The 21,170-nt window shown below is 31.3% G+C and overlaps 1 protein-coding gene and 1 non-coding gene across 2 annotated transcripts; one reads left to right on the top strand and one right to left on the bottom strand.

Annotated features, from left to right (window-relative positions):
* Positions 1–7,788: 7,788 nt before the first annotated feature.
* Positions 7,789–12,222, top strand: LOC132283392 (3-hydroxy-3-methylglutaryl-coenzyme A reductase 1-like). The gene is made up of 4 exons (XM_059785333.1): positions 7,789–8,884; positions 9,634–9,815; positions 10,519–10,865; positions 11,388–12,222. The coding sequence occupies exons 1-4, from the start codon at positions 7,932–7,934 to the stop codon at positions 11,628–11,630; spliced, it is 1,725 nt and encodes a 574-aa protein (XP_059641316.1). The 5' UTR covers positions 7,789–7,931; the 3' UTR covers positions 11,631–12,222.
* Positions 12,223–14,374: 2,152 nt separating this feature from the next.
* TRNAK-UUU (transfer RNA lysine (anticodon UUU)) lies at positions 14,375–14,447 on the bottom strand. Its single transcript has one exon. It is a non-coding gene; the product is annotated as a tRNA-Lys (tRNA).
* Between the last annotated feature and the right edge of the window lie 6,723 nt (positions 14,448–21,170).

Here is a 21,170-nt window from a genome sequence, read left to right on the forward strand (position 1 = left end):
AAGAACATGAGCAGTGAACACCAAACATTACAAAAAACAATTTTTAAAAGAGGGCAAAAGATAGGTGAAACCTTGAGCAGGGGCGGAGCTGGGGGTTGAGCTTCGGGCCTTCGGCAGCCTCGATCCTTCGAGATTTTTGCGCAGATTGAGCAGCTTCAGTGGTCGACGGTCGCCTGGCCTTCTCTTTCCTCCCCCTCTGTTTTTTCTCCAACTTCTCTCAATCTCTCTAGACTCGCTCTCACAGCTCTCGCTCTTCTCAGCTCAAAAAAGAGGACAAACTGATGGGTGCCCTAATGTTAGGGGGCCAGTATACTAAATATTATTATTATTATTATTATTATTTGTATATACTAATAAATTTTTTTTTTTTTGGGGGGGGCCAGGCCCCTGCTGGCCCACCCCCAGCTCCGCCCCTGAGAACAGGAATTTGTTTGGTGGCATTTCAAATATAAATTCTGTAAATTTTAGGAAGAAGATAAAAAGAATAAATATGAGAGAAATTTGAAGGGAAAAAAAAACTTATCGTTTGAATGAAGAACGGAAATGCAATTTTTCTTTGAAAGGAGTAAAACAATTTGAAGAAGAAGAGTAAGAGTAAGATGGAAAATTTTAGGGCATTTTTCTTTGTAAGAAAAATTAATGACCAGGAAGGGCAGTTCCCCCCCCTCCCCCCCCCCCCGGTCCCATGTTGGTTCCGTCTTTGTATGTTACGGGCAAAGTATAGTTAGATTAAAATAGTTATTTGAGTATCTTCAGCAAGTCCGTTTAATTGCACTAAAAATTATGTTAGTCACATTGTTTGAGCTTACAACAATTTATACAAGTTTCAGTAATATATTCTATGTAAAAAATAGGATTTGGAATAGATTTTGTTCTCGTGGGAAGAGTTTGAACTTCGTATTAGTTTTTAATATTTTTTTTTTACTACTTAATAAGTTTATAGAATATGATAATATTAACACTATTGGACACTAGCCTAGATGGTATTAGCTCAAATGGAAGGTTGAGTGTTAAAGTTCCGACAGCGACAAAATATAGTATATGTGTGTGAAAATTTTAAAAACATTTCCTGAACTGATTAAAAAATAATTGAGGAACTTTTTTATTTATTGTGATCTGGAGTTGGAGCAGGTCATCTTTATGGTACTCCATCCATAAAGTTCACTCATATTATGAGAATAATTATTTGAATTCACCATGCATTCAAATGTAGGAGCTAAATTATCTTTATTTTATTCTTTTTCTTCTCTTTTATATTGACAAACAACAAGAAAAAAACTTTTTAACTTCAAAGTTTAATCATTGGTTAATTAAGTCTAGTTAGTCATGTTTTGAGTGAATAATTAAATCTAATCATTGTGGATTAATTTGCCATTTCTAAAGTCTAAATTTGATGCAACTTACCATACATTTGAGAAATTTACACATTAGTAATAAAATTTTAACACAATTCGGGTATAATCTACTGCCTTAGTTGGTAAAGCACCTAACTCTCCAAATATCCATAACGTGAAAAATTAATTATAAAGGTGATAAAATACTTTCTTCCACCAAAAGATAACATCATAAGGTCAATAAATGTCTATGTAAATAATTTCAAGAAGTTCTGTACTTCTTATGACTTATTTCTTTATGTGTTTAGTTTGTTTACACTTAATACAATCCACACACATAACAAAATCAGTAAAGTTTAGATTCAGAAGAATCACATCATTTACTAATTTTCCTAACCTTTCACTGAATATTTGTGTGCGTTTTTAAGTCCCCCTCTCCTAATTTGCCAAAAAAAAACACACACACACACACACACTTTGTACATGTCCATCATTATCATATTAACTTGTATGATTTAAAATCCGTAGAATTAGAAAAAAGTTTAAACTCAACCTAACATAGCCATATATTAGCTTAATAATAATTAAAATTAAAGTATTTTATCGGAAAGATAATTGAAATAAAAGCATGAGCGATCTTAGATGAAAAGGTCTTTTAAATTAAAGTTGCTTTTGTTAATTATGATAGTTTGATTTTAATTTTTTTTTTATCTCATTATTGTTTAAGGCCACCACTCTCAAATTACCAAATTATAGGCACGTGCCCCCCCTCCCTCCTGGATTAATTTTCTCCCTCTCTTATATTCTATATATATTTTGTATATATTATATATAAAATATATATATATTTTAATGAAATTATGAAAAGTGTCTCTCCTGAATTTTCTCATTCTTAATAAAATTCTATATATGTTTCATATTTTTTTCTCCTAAACTATTTCCTAAATACTTATATTCTATATCTATACAATACTTATAATATGCCTCCTGAAAATTTTTTCTGCCTCCATCATTGTATTTACGAGTATATTATTTGTATTGATTTTAGTCAAACTCGTTTGGTATAAACTGCATTATTGAATTAGGGTTTTGGGATGAGTGTTACAAAAACGTGGAATAAGTGAGGGTTCATCATTCAAAATTGCAGATTAATAAGTCAGTGTCTGTTCTTCCCTGGCGGGCTCTTACTGTGTAAAATAATTAACATCTTTGAATATGTTGGTTGATTCAATAAAGGCATATAGAAAAATGGGTATTTGAGATAAAAGAAATAATATTTATCATGACTTTTAAATAGCTAGTTTTAATTAATAAGCATATGATAACACAGAGTTTGACTTAATCAAATTCTAACTACATTAACTCACATGATGTTTTATTTAACTACCAAATTTTAATTATCTAATTTGATTGATACAAAAGATTGCTCTTTTTGTCATTGCATGCAATTTTCTCGTTATTTAATTTGTTTTGGTAAAAATGAAACATTATTAATTGCTACCATAAACGTGGATGGATTTGGAAGGAAAAGCAAAGAAAATAAAAGATGGTGCACTTTTGTGGTTGGATTGTCCTTAAAAATGATAAGATAGTAGGTTAAGTTATATTTTAATAATTTTAGAAATATTCTTAACAATTAAAAGAATAAACTTATTATGACACCTGAGTGGTAAATGGTCAGGCCTTAAGTGCCCCCACTTTATGCTCGTAGGTTAGAATCCCCTTCCCCTAACCCATACTAACTCCGAACACTCTAACCATTGCCAAGTTAAAAAAAAAAAAAATTTACTTACCTCTAAGAGCGGTGGTGTTACCCGAGTGGTAAATGGTCAGACCTTAAGTGTCCGTTTCACATCCCTACCTTCCCTATCAGTGATCTTTTTACTGTTTTGTCTATGAAATATTTGTTGTCATTTTAGGCATTAGAAGGAAAAAATTGATAGATATGGGGGAATTTGTTACATAAACCAAAATCTCAAGGGAGGTAAGTGAAATTATGAAACATAAAGAGGTCTATGAGTGATATTAACAAACTTTAAGGGAGGTAAATGAAATTTACCCAAAAAAATAAAATATAGAACTGAATCAAACACAATTAACATCTTTGAATGTCTTGGTTGATTCAACAATGGCATGTATATAGAAAAATGGGTAATTAATATAAAAAAAAAACGGAATATTTATCATGTCTTTAATTAATAAGCAGATCCTAACAGAGTTTGAATTGATAAAATTCTAACTTCATGAACTCACACGATGTTTTTATTTAACTATCAAAAATTAATTAATTAATTAATTTGATTGATTTAGAATATTTCTCTTTTTGTCCTTGCTTGGCAATGCAGAACCTTTTTCTTTTCTCATTAATTAATTTTGGATCTAGTTTTTCACATCATTTTCATATAGTTTAAAAGATAGAATAAGAAAAGAAAGAAAAAGAAAAGAAAAGATAGAAGTGAATCAAGCACAAATTAATTCTCATTTTAATTTCCTTCTTAAATAAGTTTCTTTATTTGAAAAGGTTGAAGTGATATTTTGTTAACATTTGATAAAAATGTCTGTGTCAAATGTCTAATTAGTATCCCCTACGTAAATTAATCATATGCTAATGTTTTCAACTGTATATTTTTGACATGTTATGGAAAATAGGAAACCCTAAAATGATAAAGTATGAGCAACCACCAACATTGTAGAAGAGCTTCTTTTCAATTCATAAATGAGAGTGGACATGATTGAAAAGATTTAAATGTGTACAACTCATATCTATATATATATGTATATATATATGAGTGTGAATAATTGATTAATTGTTGCATTCTTCGCTGTTATGAACTGGATTTGAGAGAGAAGTTTTACTAACCATTTTGGTGGCTAGTGTGGTAGCATTTTCATTAAACATGTCTGATCATGTAAGGCTCCAATAAAAGTTGAGACATTCATGCTTTGGCAAGAAAGGGTTGTTTGTGTGTAAAATAATAACTCCTATAGTGAAAATGATTTGTAATCACATAGAAAATGATTTGATACCACATTGATCTTAATTTCACTACATATCATTCTGATATATAAGCTATTTTTTTTATAAAAAAAAAAATAAAATGAAAAGGTAAATTAAATTTTAAAAACATCTTTGGTTGTGGACTAGTGTTAGCCAACAAAAGTTAGCTCTAAAATTTGAACATTCAATCGGGGCGTGTCAAGAAATTCACACATTCACATTGCTTGTATAAAGATTAAAAAGAAATTCACACATTCACATTGCTCGTATAAAGATTTTTTTAACCTTCTATTTTGAAAAGTGAGGATGTATCACTTCACAATAGCCTTTGGTCGTAGTATTGGCAATATCAATGCAGAAGGGTAAAGAGCAAAAAAAAAAATCCCCTTTTATATACCGAATGTGAAAAGAAAAAAAAAATTGGTGTTAAAAAACCTCCTTGGCATTTTTTCAAATTGAGCAAATAAGGATATTTTCTCAATTTGAAGACTACAATACCTATAATGCCTTAAAATAAAAAAAAAAAAAAAACTATATGCACATATTTTATTAAGATATTTTTGAGATTTTGATAAAAAAATAAAAAAAAGATAATACTTAGCTACTCACCGGTGAGTAGCCTCATGTGTTCCAATGACAATATACCATATCAGCTTTAATAACTAAATAATCCACGTTTTCTGTATTATCTCATATCAATCATTAAATAACTTTTTTATTAAAGTTGATGTGGTATGTTGTTATTGAAACAAATGAAGGGTGAGTAAGGTGAGTAGCTAAGCATTATCCATAAAAAAAATGGTCAAATTTTCAAAATGAATTTATATGCACATATTACATAACATAGGTGTTTTTTGAACATTTTTTATATGGTTCTTTTTTTTTTTTTTTTTTTTTTTTTTTTTTTTTTTTTGTTCTTTTCAATATACCAATAAAAAAAAAAATGATAAAGCCCAATCAATCCTCAATCTGCACAAGTCCACTTGTCACAAGGAAGTGGCGGCTCCACCAAGTTGATAGTTTAGTCCAATTAGTCAATTAGTCAACCATCCACATGAAATAAATATGATACTCTTCCGTCCCTTCTTAATAATTTATTTTTTTATTTTTACGTTTCTCAAATTAATTGTCCTCTTTAAAAAGTTAAAGCTTATTTTCTTTATATTTTTATTATTATCCTTTATCTTTTTAAAAAATTTCAAATTTTTTAACTTTATATATTTAAATTAAAAAGAACAATTTGGTAATTTTAAAAGGGGACAATGCATTAATTGCATGTCCCCTTAAAAAGTTATAAAATAAAAAATAGACACTAATAAGGGACAGGGTAGTAATATAACGACGAGGAGAGAGAGAAATAATTAGTAGTCGTCCCAAGCGAACTAATTCACTATAACGAACGAGTGTAAGTATCTTCGTGACGATTTTATAAGTTGCCTTCATGACGACTTTATAAGTTATGGATTCAAGTGGTTTGGAATTACTCTTTACCTGACCTTTGAAGCTTAGTGTTCTCCAACATATCTTCATAATCACCAGCAACACTGATTCATACTAAACAACCAGTTCACGATGATATGCTTCTCCTGTTTATCAAATGTATATCTATGTTTTTTAACAAATGCTTGATTCATATGTTGAAATAGATGAATCCCTTTATTACCGGATCATTCGTAGAGCTAATGTTCTAATCTATATCCTAATTAGTTTGAATTTAAGTTAAAATCATATATCGCTAGTTATAAAATTAGATATAGGATGGTGTATAATACAACTATGCAACCAAATGAATGTAACCATAGACAATTAATATATATAAATTTTAATTGTAGAAAACTAATACTAACATTCATATTTAGTACAATATAATATTCATATATGATTTGTTAAAATAGGGAATTATTGAATCCAAATATTTATCAAATTATTAATTTTATTTATCCAATTCGTATCCTATTAAACGGATCGAATTCCAATTAAGATCATAACCATGCAATTGGGGCCCCTTTCTAACCATGTACTAGTAAAAAATATCTTCAAACGCCAAGTACGTAATGAGATATAACAAAAATAAGACAAAACAAGTCAGAATTCGAATGGATACACTACCCTGTACGACTGTACGTGGATATTGTTTCAAAACCTTCGTACTCAAATCAGATTCCAAGGTTTCGAAAACATAACTTTACTTTTGAAAGTACTTCCAAGACTTTTAAGTTTCCAAAAGGCATAAAGATCAATCAAGTGAATTTATACAATTGAACCAAATTCCAACAGTCGGTTTGATATGGTTGAAGCGAAATAGTTAATACGGAGTATCATTTTTAAAACTTTTTAATTAAAAGAAAATTGTATTAAATGATAGAAGAGCAGTTATATATATTTAATAATTAATAACATAATCAACACATTAAAAGAAACATATAATGTAATATATTGAGATTACATGTACGAACCCAACCCCATTCTCCCATTGGAGGCCTTAAATACTCACATACAAAGCGTAATCAATACATTAAATATATATATATGTGTGTGTGTAAATAATATAATAAGATCACTTGTACGTGGCCTCTTCTCCCGCGAGAGCCTTTAATACACATTAACAAACTATAATCAATATATTAAAATATATATATATATAATACTAGTATAATGAACCTATGCGATGCTTCTCCAGTTCTTCTCCTATTGGGGGGCTTACGGTTCCACATTAAATTGTCTCACTTACCTTGTATCGTCATTGTTATGATATTTCTATGTTACTTCAATTTCCATTTTGAGATTTATCTTCATTGATAAGGTGACCATTAAAGATTCAATGACCAACATGACTCACGTTAAGTTTTTTTCTCACATCCTTTAGTAAAACATAAATTTTGAACGGAATTTGTCAAAATAACATTTATTATTGTACCATGTTATACAACTTGCATGAGCCCAGCCTGAACCTAAATGTATAAATATTATTAGAATAAAAAGTAATCTAAGCCTTATCCTAGCTTAATTAAAGACAAATTAGGCCACTACCGTGGGGTTGGATTGAGTTTACCGATAAATTTGAATTTGAATTTGAATTTAGGGTTTTATAGTCCGGATTGAATTTATACACAGATAAATTTTAATGGAAGAATTCCATTCACCAAACCATATATGGTATACATGCACAGAACTTAAAGCGAGTGTGATATTGAGAGTCGGTGTTGTGCACCAAAACGCTCTACACAATTTTAGTGCATAGTACCACCGTTTCAAAAAGATGCGTGGATGTTGATCGAATCTTATTACATGAAAAGAAAATAGATTACGTGAACTAAGCATATTATTATGTGAGATTACATTTACAGACACACCAACCTATCACCTACATCATTAGGAATCACTGTTTGACCAATTTAATAAGTATCCAAAAGCAGAGGTGTGGCCTGGCCTCAGCTCTCAATTCCGGTCCAACGCGCCAAGCCAACCTTCATTTCTCTATAAAAAAGAAACACACCTCCGCTAGCTTCTCCATTCAAGCAAACACCAACTCCATCACTCCTCTCCCTCCCTCCCACTTTCTCTCTCCTGCTTTCTCTCTCTACACCGCCCCCACCAAAATGGACGTTCGCAGGCGACAATCCAAGTCCCTGGGTCCGTCCAAAACACTCTCCGCCGCCGGACCTCTCAAACCCCACCAGCTGCAGTCCTCTTCCAAAGCCTCCGACGCTCTCCCTCTTCCTCTATACCTCACCAACGGCATATTCTTCACCCTCTTCTTCTCCGTCGCCTACTTCCTCCTCCACCGGTGGCGCGAGAAGATCCGCACCTCCACTCCCCTCCACATCGTCACCCTCTCTGAACTCGCCGCCGTGCTTTCCTTATTCGCCTCCATCATCTACCTTCTGGGTTTCTTCGGCATCGACTTTGTCCAGTCTATTACCAGGGGTTCCGACGTCGACGACGACGAAACCGCCGAGGACTTCATCCTCGAGGAAGAAACCCGACGCGGACCCTGCGCTGCCGCCGACATTGACTGCTCCGCTAACGTTCCGGTTGTTCCTCCGCCGTCCACGACGGCGCCGGTGACGGAGGAGGATGAGGAAATCATCAAATCGGTGGTGGCCGGGTCGACGCCGTCGTACTCGCTGGAATCGAGGCTCGGGAACTGTGACAGGGCGGCGGCGATAAGGCGGGAGGCGGTGCAGAGGATAACGGGGAAGTCGCTGGCGGGGATGCCGGTGGATGGGTTCGATTACGGGTCTATATTGGGGCAGTGCTGTGAGATGCCGGTGGGATATGTTCAGATTCCGGTGGGGATTGCAGGGCCGTTGTTGCTCGACGGGAGGGAGTACTCGGTTCCTATGGCGACGACGGAGGGGTGTCTGGTCGCGAGCACCAACAGAGGCTGCAAAGCCATCTACATCTCCGGCGGCGCCACCAGCGTCGTGCTGAGGGACGGAATGACCAGGGCTCCGGTGGTGAGGTTCGGCACTGCCAAGAGAGCGGCGGACTTGAAGTTCTTCTTGGAGGATCCAATGAACTTCGATACACTATCCGTTTATTTTAATAAGTCAGTAATTTCTTCAAACTTTCATTTTCATATTTGCTTTCTCAGTTTAATTAATTATTCTATAATTTTTTTTATTTATTAAATTTCATTTTTATTCTGTTTGGAACATCAAATTAGTGCATTGGATTTAAAATTAAAAATAAAAATTAGTTTAAAATTTACATTAAATTTTGTCAAATTCCAATTCCAAACTCAGATTTATGCACCCAAATAGAGCACTTGTGTAATTTTTGGTGAGTTTCAATACTTCTACTGTGGTGGTAGGTGAGGAATAATTTATATATATATATATATATAACACGTAGTTGAGCACTTTAGTTTTCTTCCAATTTTGTGTTTGACTTGGTAGATTTTGATTTTTGAGTGTAAATTTATAATTAGACCTACACATATATTATATCTAAATGATATCATTTTGATGTGATGTGCTCCTCAAATTTTTGCCTCTTTGCCGCCATCTTTTATGGCGCGAGTCAAATAATTAGTACTAGTATTTCATCATTCATAGCATTTTGTATTTTGGGTTTTCATATCCTTTTTCCTTTTCTATTTTGTTGTTTGTGAATTTAATAATCATATTATGGGTTGTCAATCTTTCTTATGTCTAAGGAATTATAGTGTTTTTTTTTTTTGTTTTTTTTTTTTTCAAGTCTTTAAGTGGATCCATAGTTTTAAAGCGTCTAAGAACTGAGTAAGAAGTGACATTTTTTTTACTCACAAATTGATTGTGTGGTTGGGGTGGGACACAGATCTAGCAGATTTGCAAGGCTGCAAGGCATTCAATGTGCAATTGCCGGGAAGAATCTATACATGAGGTTTAACTGCAGCACCGGCGATGCAATGGGGATGAACATGATCTCCAAAGGCGTTCAAAATGTCCTCGATTTCCTTCAGAATGATTTCTCCGACATGGACGTCATTGGCATCTCCGGTAACTCTACTCAATTTTCTTATTCAGCTACCCACCTTACTGTAAAATTGTTATTCATGACTTTTGCTATAGTGGATGGCGCTAGAAGGGGGTGGATTAGTATTATTGTAGTTATTAACTAGATTGAATTACTGTAACCATTTTTGACCTTTTTCTTAAAATTTAGTGCAAAACATTCAACATGTCAGTCGTTAAAATCAATTGAGTTGGTAGCATTTGTACCCTTATAAATTTTCAAAAATTATTATATGGTTCTAGAATCATCAGTTCTTACTAATCACTATACAGAGAAACACAAAAAGTAGGCACATTTACTTGCGCATGGACTAGTCATTTGCCCAGGATGGTCGATGTAAATTATGGTTTGAAGTCAATTTCTGCTATTGTTGGTTATTGAATGCTTTGCTTGGTGCATGCCCTGTGTGGTGTGAGGAGAAAATATTGGAAATAAACATGGATTTTACATTATTTTGGAGCTTGCATCCCCATGCTTGGAGGGGAAGAGTATTGGTTATTGAGATGGAATGATTTTAAACTCGTAAAAACGCTTTCATAGCATTAGTTTTTACAGAAAATTTTTGGGGGAAACATTATACTCTTTTAGTAAACTTAACTCTAATCGATTGGGATTTGAATTTCTGTATGCAAATTAAGTGTTATGTGCTTTTATATTTTACTAAATTTGGGGTTCGCAATGTAACAGGAAACTTCTGTTCGGACAAGAAGCCAGCAGCGGTGAACTGGATTGAAGGACGTGGCAAGTCGGTTGTTTGTGAGGCAATTGTCAAGGAAGAGGTGGTGAGGAAAGTCTTGAAGACCAACGTAGCATCTCTGGTGGAGCTGAACATGCTTAAAAACCTTACTGGATCGGCAATGGCTGGCGCTCTCGGTGGATTCAATGCCCATGCCAGCAATATTGTCTCTGCAGTATATATTGCAACCGGGCAGGACCCGGCTCAGAACGTGGAGAGCTCTCACTGCATCACCATGATGGAAGCCATTAACAACGGCAAGGATCTCCACGTCTCTGTCACCATGCCTTCCATTGAGGTACTTAATTTGCTCAACTTTCAATTTATTTTTTTTAAAATACAGATTAGAAGTAAAATAAATGTTTAGGGTTAATTTAGATTAGAAACATACATTGGTCTGTTCTTGGATATAAAATAGAGGGCGATGGATATAATATACATTAATTTGGATTCTTCCTTTGTACATTTAAGAGGGAAAAACATGGAATATGGGCCATCCGACATGTCCAGTTAATTTAAATGTTGTAAAGAATCTATGCCTTCTGGTCTTCTCTGAATAGATCAGATGGTAACAGAAAAATTTATTGTAGAGCTTTGTCTTCTCCAATTAATTTAAACTGTAAAAATGAATCTTTGTTTCTTGTGACCAGGCAATAGAAAAAAAAAATCTATTGCAGAGCTTTGTTTTCTTAGGGCCCATTTCCCTTTTCCCATGAGACCGGTGAATGTGAACCATAATGTCTTGTTTTTTGTTTTTTAAGAAAATAAATTGGGTATAAGTTAATAGTTTTTTTTGGTGTAATAATTTATGAATGGCCAGGTGGGTACGGTTGGAGGTGGCACCCAATTGGCGTCTCAGTCTGCCTGTCTGAACCTACTTGGAGTGAAGGGTGCGAGCAAAGAGTCACCGGGGTCAAACTCAAGGCTCTTGGCCACCATTGTAGCCGGTTCGGTTCTTGCCGGTGAGCTTTCCCTCATGTCTGCTCTTTCAGCGGGGCAGCTGGTGAAGGCCCATATGAAATACAATCGATCACTTAAGGATGTCACCAAGGGATGCTCCTAAAGCCCTAATGGGAACACAAACCTCTCCCACATTCCCGCCACTTTGACTAGATATATAGTAGTAGCCTAAGCCCCCAACAAGGTAGCTTTCACAAAGTAAGTAAAGAAGAAGTTACAAATAAATAAAATTCCCAACAAAAAAGAGTGTGGGAGAGACAGAAAGGGGAAGGGAAAATATGATGGGTTTTAGTGTTTGGCAAGGGAAGGAAAAGGAGAAGTCATGTGGGGGAGGAGATGGGAAAAAAAACAAACCAAAAGCGTGTTTGTGTTTTCTTTAATAAACCAGAGAGTCATGTGAGATTCTGGTGGATCCCTTCCCTAGAAAGAAAGCATAAAGGAGGTCTGCAACTGCTGTGAAGTTTGTGAGGAAGAGTAGGTGGCACTACCTGTATATTTTCTGTCTCCTAATATGCCACTTGTTAGCATGAAGGGGCTGCCAGTATATATATATATATATATGTATTATCTTTTATGTGTAAGGTGGGGAGGGGGTTCTGCATTTCTCTCTTCTTTTAGTTGGTGTTAATGTTCACTTAGTTTGTAATCTAGGAAGAAGACATCTCAAGAAATGGAATCTACTTCTCTTTTAAATACTCTCTTTTTTTTTTCTCTCTCTCTCTCTCTCTCTCACACACACACACACACACACACACACACATATATTGTGAACTGCATTGAAAATGAAATGTTCATGCACACAACTTTTTCCATGGTGTAAATATGTGTATACCTTTTGACTTCTGCTTTGGATGTAGAAATGTCATCTGAAAATGAATTGATTAAAATTAATGTTGGTTTGGCGAACAATCTCAAAGCACATGGTCCACGATATGAGTTTTATGAAAGTGTATATTAAGTGTAGAAATTAAATGAGATGTGCAAACAACAATAATGACCAATTACATCAACAGCGACCAATTTAGCAATGTTGTGGCATGTGGTGTTACTTTTTCATTTTTGTTAAAGCCCACTGTATGTGCTCCCCCTAGAACATTATATATGTATAGGAGAGGACGAGACTCAACGTAACGATAAAATTACTATATGTGCTCCTCTTAGAACATTATATATGTATAGGAGAGGGCGAGACTTAACGTAATGATAAAATTACTTTGTGGTGATTTAGTGATAATTAGTTTAAAATAATAAAAAAATTCTTTTTCATATGTAAAAGTAAAAATGCGCAAATCCAATTCCTACAAAGTGGAGTTCTAGTTAATTTGGTCTGTCATTTTAGTATTTTGACTGGTTGACTCTTATATTCATAGAATATGTTAAATAAGTTTTAATTTTTAAAATTATATCAATGTTTAAAACACTTTTTAGATACAGGAGAGATCACATGGTCAAAGCTGTCTATGTGATCTGCACTGTATTGTGCACATGGGAAGCATCATATTGTGTACGGAAGAGAATTTGAATCCTTAGACACGTGCATAGTCTAAAATCAAGTTGGTTAGTGAATTCCAAAAAAAACAATCATCTGGGTCAATAAAAAGAGAGATTAGAGTGAAGCTCGAGATGACGTAATTTCAAATCATGTAATAATTTTTTAAAAAATACGCATCCGCCTAGAATTTGTACATGTACGAATGTGATTGAACTTTTAATATGCTGCTATTGTCAATGTGGGGTTGTCTCAGCGAACGACCATTATATATATCAAAAAGTACCTACCCTTACCAGTTTGTCACTAATGTTTAAGGCCACATGTCTCTCGCGAAGATACATACATATATATATATATATATATATATATACACACATATTTGTGTACAGCTACTCCCATATACTTTTTATTCAAATACGAAAAGGGTAAAAAGATGGGGGCAATTCAGAGCAATCCTTTTAATTCAACTACCAAAAGGAAAAAGGATAGTGGCAGCTCAGAGCACTCTTCACCTCACCTGTATGTATGTATGTCTGTATATATATATATATATATATATATAATATTTGTGGCGGGGTTTTATAGACTCTCAGCTCTACATGTTTGTAGGAGGCTAACAATATATGCCTATATATATCATGTTATATTACCACTTAATTTACTCTTACCATGCAAATTAACAAGTGGTTGTCAATCCCAAGTCATGCAAGTACATCTTAGCTAGAACACGCAACCAATCATATAAAAAAAAACCACAAATTACAACTATTAGCATAAGCAAAAAAAATATTGTCGTTTGACTGTCGATTACTCAGACTACTCACATAAGTTTGTGCAATTTCTATAAAAATTGATGACATTCGACTATTCAAAGAGCAAACTGTAAAGAGTAGTCGACTATCATTAATTATATATATATTTTTTAATGTTAAACTATAAAAGATAATTGTTTAAAAAAAGAAATGATATGCATACACTAAGTAGAAGAAGAAAAAGAAAAAATTGTAGGAAGTAAAAAATAATAACAATAATAATAATAATAAAGGCTAATATTAGGAGTAGTAAGAGGCATAGATGGGGTACCATCCCGTGAATTAAGGGGTTGAAGGGTTGGGTGGTGGTTTTAATTAAGGGGTTGGTGAGAGAGACTAGACTATGGTCCTTATTACATCAACAAAAGTTGGCTATTAATGAAAAAGTGTAACATCATATTAATTAAAACCCAAATATCAAAAGCTATATATGGTGGGTACACCTGCTCTCATATTCATGCATCCCATCTTCACTTGGACCAGTCAGTCCCTAAAAGAAAGGGCAGGGGGATTAATATCTAAGTTTAAATAAAGAAAAAAAATCGCCGTCTGTGGGAATCGAACCCACGACCACGTGGTTAAAAGCCACGCGCTCTACCAGCTGAGCTAAGACGGCTTGCTGATTAATTATACTCATTTACAATTTTACTTTTATTTTATAAAACAATAGGCTGCTTCACCAAGGTCCAAGGAAATTGTAGACAATCTTTAAAACACACAGTTTTTGTATCAAAATGACATTACATGCAAAACTATATGTTTTTTTATATTTTAAATTCTTTTTAATATAATTTGACATTAATTCTAATGAATCAACTTTCACACACACACAAATATATATATATATATATCACCAAGGTCCAAGGAAATTGTAGATAATCTTTAAAACACACAGTTGTTGTATCAAAATGACATTACATGCAAAACTATATGTTTTTTTATATTTTAAATTCTTTTTAATATAATTTTGACATTAATTCTAATGAATCAACTTTCACACAACACAAATATATATATATATATATATATATATATATATCGCTCTCTACACCGCCCACACAGTTATTTGAAAACTGTTTTATCAAAATTCTCAAAGAAATTAAACAATTTTTCCAGCTTTAAATTCTCAAAGAAACTAAGAAACAAAAAAATAAAATAAATAATGAAATCTTATCATTTGATTAACAATTTTGTGAAAACTGTCTTTAAAAAAAAAAAAAAAAAAAAAAAAAAAACAAAACCTAAATTGCTAGTGTTGCTGTTTTCAATAAAAATAAAAATAAAATAAAATAAAACGAAAAGCTCCCCACTACACAAATTTGGTGTAGGGTAAGGGGAGATTATTTACTGGGATGGTTATGTATAAGTGGTCGGGCTTCGTTGAAAGATCTAATTTAATTGGATGAAAAAGTCAGATCATGTTTTTCAGGATATCTTGTGGGCTTGTGTAAGAGAATCGGGCCCAGTGTTTCAAAGTTCACGCATTCACATCATTTGAACACCCAAAGTTTTGGGCCATTAAGTGGTGGACATAATGTGCGTATGTTGAGAAACAAATACATGTCTCCAGCCTATTTGATACAGTGTTCAGCTTGGATACTCTCTTGAGTGCTCTCGTAAAGCTCTGTTTCCCATTATTGTATCCGGACTATTTAATTTTTTTTCTCCTTTTCACATAAATTGATTGGCATTAATAAATGAACACAATACTAAGAATAGTGACACTCCCTTCACATAATGGAAAAGTAAGTTTAATATTACCCTTGTCCCGAACGAATTAATAGTACATTATTTCATTTTAGTATGTTTTAAATTAGGCTCCGTTTGGTAACGGGAACGTTTTTTGTTTTATGTTGTGAATCTCTAAAAAGGTAAAAAAAAAAAAAAAAAAAAAAAAAAAAACATGTTTAATAATATGTTTTTGCTTTTTTGTAACAGAAAACGTTTTATATTTTTGTAAAGAAAGGAAATAAAAAAGGTGTTTCTTATGTTTTCAACACTGTTAAACAAAAACATTTTCACTATTATTATTACATATACACTATTCATTTCAAATAAAATGTATGTTATTCATGTTATATATACTAATGCTACATATTAAATACTAATAAAAATTATATTTTAATATATAATTATATTATATTATATATTAGTGTAAATTATTTTTTATTTAACAAAAATATATATTTAAAATATACTATATTTTATAATAGTGTAAATTATTTTTTGAGACAAAAAAATGATTTATTATACATTTATTATTTATTTAATATAGTATTATTAAATTATTATGCAACAGATATAATATATTATTATATACCATATCTATATTATATTTTAGTTATATTATTTAATATTTTTTACTTATTATAATATAATATATGCTAAATATATTATAGATTTTATAATAAATGTATTGATGATGCATATACATGCACTTGTATACATAATTGGTTAGTATTTTTGTCCTAATGTATCTTATTTGTACTTATGAATTGAGTATTATTAGGATTTGTAATTTTAAATTGAATATTACATTTTATTATATTGTATTGGGTATTTTTAATATTTGTGAAATAATTGAATTGCATACATATTTAAGGTTTTTTTGTATTAATGAAAAAATATTTAAAAAATGTTATGTACATCTATAATAAATATGTATCGTTAAACATTGTTATTGTTTATTGCTTTCAAAATTGTGATGACAAGTCGACAACAAGTATTAATAAACGGTATTGTCACTTAAGAAAACAAAATTATGTTTATGTTTTCTCGAGGGTAACAAAATAGAAAACAAAAACGTTACTAAATGCACCATTAATTGTCTTTGACGAGTCAAAGCAAAAAAATATTATTTTTTCATAATTACCTTTGAATTTTTAAATATCTCTCACTTAATAATATACACTTTTAAACTTAAAAGGATAGAATGATAATTTTAAAAGGGAGCAATGTATTAATTATAAGTTCTGCTATTTAGAGCATCTCCAATCATTGTGTATATATTTTTGTGTATATATGATGTGTCAGAGTAGATTTACACAAAAAAAAATAATAATAAAATCAAAAATTGTACTACCTATTTTTAGCTTAAATAGTTGTTTTATACCTTTTGTGTAAAAAAATATTCGCCAATAACAACCAACTATGTGTCATACCCTATGCCTTACATAACTTTTACAAATGTACTTGATTTACTTTACTTTTTCGCGATTAAACCTCACATCCCAACCCTCCTCAATTAGAAAAAAATAATAAATTTTCCCTGTATTTCACTTTCCCATCCCGCCAATAGCAAACCTTTCCCGCCGCCACCAGAATTCTGACTTGATAACAAATAATAAAATACAATTCTAAGTATGTAGAAACTACAAAACTAAAAATATGCAATAACAATTGCGATTGAATTGACTAATCACCAAAAAAAAAAAGAAAAAAAAAAATTGTATAACTGTATCAAACAACAATTATATAAAATCGTGATTAAATTATATATCTAATCTTTGGTTAGTACATATTTATCTCATTATAATATAATGTAAAATGATAAAAAAAAAATCTAAAAAAACCCTAGAATTTATTGTGATGTTGCAGAAGATAAGATCAAACGAAAGTGATGAATCAAACTATCTTTATTTAAAAAATAATAATAATAAACGAGAGAGAAGAAAGAGAACCACGAGTGGGAAAGGGGGAGGAGAGAGAAAATATGTTTACGTGGCTGTGTAAAAGGGCGATATAAAATATACAACTCTTTTACATATTGGTGATGTGGCAGTATATTTTAACAGACTACTGGAGATGAAAAAAAATTCCAAATCATATGTGGCAGTATATATTTGACACAAAAAAAAAAAATTTAACTGACTACTAGAGATGCTCTTAGCTCGACAAATAAAAATCTAATACTTTACCAAGTCTATGTGGTTATTTACGTGTCAAATATAATGAAACCCATTTGGACGATACTTATTTTATTAGTCTGTAGGTCATAAATTCGATATTCTCGTTGAGCAAAGGATAACCAACAAATATGCTTTTAATAACACGAATAAATAATAAAATTTATTATAACCAAGTTAAACTTTTTTATCATAAAAAAATATCTTCTTTTTCATACAATATATTAATAAAATAATTTTAAAGAGCATCTTCAGCGGTCTGTTAAAAAATTATTTTGTGTAAAATTTACACTACCACATCTGATTTGTAAATTTTTTTCATCTCCAGCCGTCTGTTAAGATACACTACCACATCACCAATGTATAAAAGGTTGTGTATTTTACACAACACTTTTACACTGTCATGTAAGTATATTTTCTCTCTCTTCCCCTTTCCCACTGCCATGTAAGCATATTTTCTCTCTCCTCCCCTCCCCTACCCGCGGTTCTCTTTCTTCTCTCTCATTCCTTTAGGCCTATTTGTTTCCCACTTTTCTAGGGTGGAATAAAGAAGAATCTGTAACTGGCGGCAAGGTAAAAACTGCTCGACCATATTTTATTTATTTATTTTAATAAACATAGTTTGATTCATCACTTTTGCTTGATCTTTTCTTTTGTAATCATACTGTAGATTCTAGGATTTTTATTTTTATTTTTATTTTTATTTTTTATCCTTTTACATTCTATTCTAATGAGATAAATATGTACTAGCCAAAGATTAGATATATATTTTACTCATGTAGTTTGTAAAAATTATGTAGGGCCTTGAGTATGACACGTGGTTAGTTGTTATTGGGGATAATTTTTTACACAAAAGATATAAAACAACCGTTGAAGCTAAAAATAGTTAGTACAAATTTTTTGTGTAAATTTACTCTGACACATCAGATTTACACAAAAAATTTTAACAAACCGTTGAAGATGCTCTTAGTTCCTCATGAGGATCTACAACATACTTATCGCTGATGTGGAGTAATAATAAATGAACATGTGATCTTTAATTATCAAATAAAAGATGGTGGGGTAAATACCCACTTACCAAATCAGATAGTGATTCTCACCCTCTTTGATTTGATAATTAAAGATCGCATGTTAAGTCCTGATTATTATGAAGGATTTACAACATACTCACTGCTGATATTGATCAATAATTAATAGACACTTCCTATTTTAATTACTAAATCATAGATGGTAATCAAATCATATTCATCATATTTAATTTGATAATTAAAAATAACACGTTCATTTATTATTAGTCCATATCAATAGTAAGTATAAATATTGTTCATAAAACATAAGCCAGTAGATCTTTAAAAAAGACAAGACCTCCAAATCATGTCTGACCATGCAACCATGATATATCTCAGAATGCACAATGTGTGCGCGAGAGCGTGCGCGCGCGCAAAGAATTGAGAAAGAGAAGGTTCCAATATCACATAACTATCTATACTCTCCTATATTGCTGCTGTTATGATTATTATTTTTGGCAAGTGAATAAAACTTTTTTTATTCGTGCTTCATGCATATAAGACAAATTTGCATACCAGCCTTATCAATATTTGTTCGTCAGAATAATATTGAAGGGGAAATCTTGATTGGTGTACAAACCAAATGCTTATGTTATATGAGTAAAGGAATATAGGGTGTATGATGTAAAATGATTTGATTTAATTAAGTGGAGGATTTAAGGGAAAAAAATTCTGATTAGCTCTTCTTTCATATTTAATATAACAAAATATATATTATCAGACTTTTTCATTCTAAATATTATTTTTAGCTTTTGTTTTAAATTGCTTAAGGCAAGTTTGATACGTATTTTGTTTACGGTGTTTTTGTTTTTGTAAAAAATGTGTTAAGTAAAAATTGTTTTGTGTTTTACAGTGTCGGAAATGTTTCATGAATAGTAATAAAAAATCAAAACACCAATTTGAAATTTTTGTATGTATCCGCACGGTAATGATTAACAATAATTTTTTTTTTTTTTTTTTGTAAAATTCTTAAATATTTGCGCTCCACTTTTCAACATTTGCATTATAATCTTAAATAAAATGACAATTCTAACCTTACATCTACAAGTAAATAATTATTACTTTTTAAATGACACAACTGCCCTTTCATTTTTTTCTCTCTTTATCTCTAATATTTAATATTTTAAGTATATTTTGACAACACAAATAAAATAAAATAAAAATTGAATGATATTTTTTTTAAGGGACCAAAAAATAATAAATTGCCTATTTTGGCCGGATAAAAAAATAAAAAATAACCATTTAAAAAATTATCTCTTTTGACATGAAGAAAAAAAAAAAACCCAAAAAATATAATTATTGAATAAATTATCTTTGTTATCAAGATCCCCAAAAAAATAATAACAAAAAGTACAAAAGGAAGATGATTAAAAAAAAAAAAAATTCTCTCACCATGTTTAACCTTTTTATCCATGTTTTTTTTTTATTTTTTTATTTTTTTTAAAATTCTAGAAAGCATTATTTAAATGAATGTGTTATGGTAGGTATATCTTGAATTTTTGAACAAATTTATAAAATCATCTTCAATGTTCTGCTTCTTGCTGTTGTTTATCCAAAATTAGGGTCAATATTTAAAAAATTAAGGCTACAAAGGGTAAATATTTTAAAAATTAAGGCTACAAACCGAAGTATTAAGTAACAAAATAAAATTTTATTTTCGCTGCCAGAACTCAAACCCGAAACGTCCTTGCCAAGTTGAATATCCATTGGTATGTTAGCGATGGCAGATTTGATGTTACTAAATTCCATTCTAAAAATATATAAACTATTTGCTGAAAATTCATTCATAAATCCAATTGGTCCAATATAGATTTCTAGGTCCATTCAGTGTAATTTCACATTAGTTCTTTTATCAATTATATACCAGTGAAATTTTAGGTCTAATAAAAAATAAAATAGAGCTCTATGCTGAGTAATATACACCATGCAATAGGCATAAAGTATAAATATATATAGGAGGTGATGTCCGCACTCTACTTTTAAACATTTGCACTACAATCTTAAATGAAATGACAATTCTAACATTTCTTTTACAAGTAAATAATTATTACTTTTTAAATGACACAACCACTCTTTTATTTTTTTTCTCTCCTTATTTTTAATCTTTAATATTTTAAGTATCTTTTGACGATACAAATAAAATAAAATAAATTTTTTTTTTAAGGGACCAAATTTTTTTTGTTATGCTAAATAAATTGCCTCTTTTGGCAAGATAAAAAAATAAAAAGTAACCATTTAAAAAATTATCTCTTTTGACATGAAGAAAAAAACCCCCAAAAATATATTTATTGAATAAATTAAAATAAATTATCCCTTTTAACTACCAAAAATAAAATTATTAGTATAGAATAAATTATTTTCTCTGAG

This window comes from Cornus florida, unplaced genomic scaffold, assembly GCF_030987335.1.
Source record: "Cornus florida cultivar Cherokee Brave unplaced genomic scaffold, ASM3098733v1 CherokeeBrave_3.0.0_Hap2_Chr11, whole genome shotgun sequence".
Lineage (NCBI taxonomy): Eukaryota > Viridiplantae > Streptophyta > Magnoliopsida > Cornales > Cornaceae > Cornus > Cornus florida.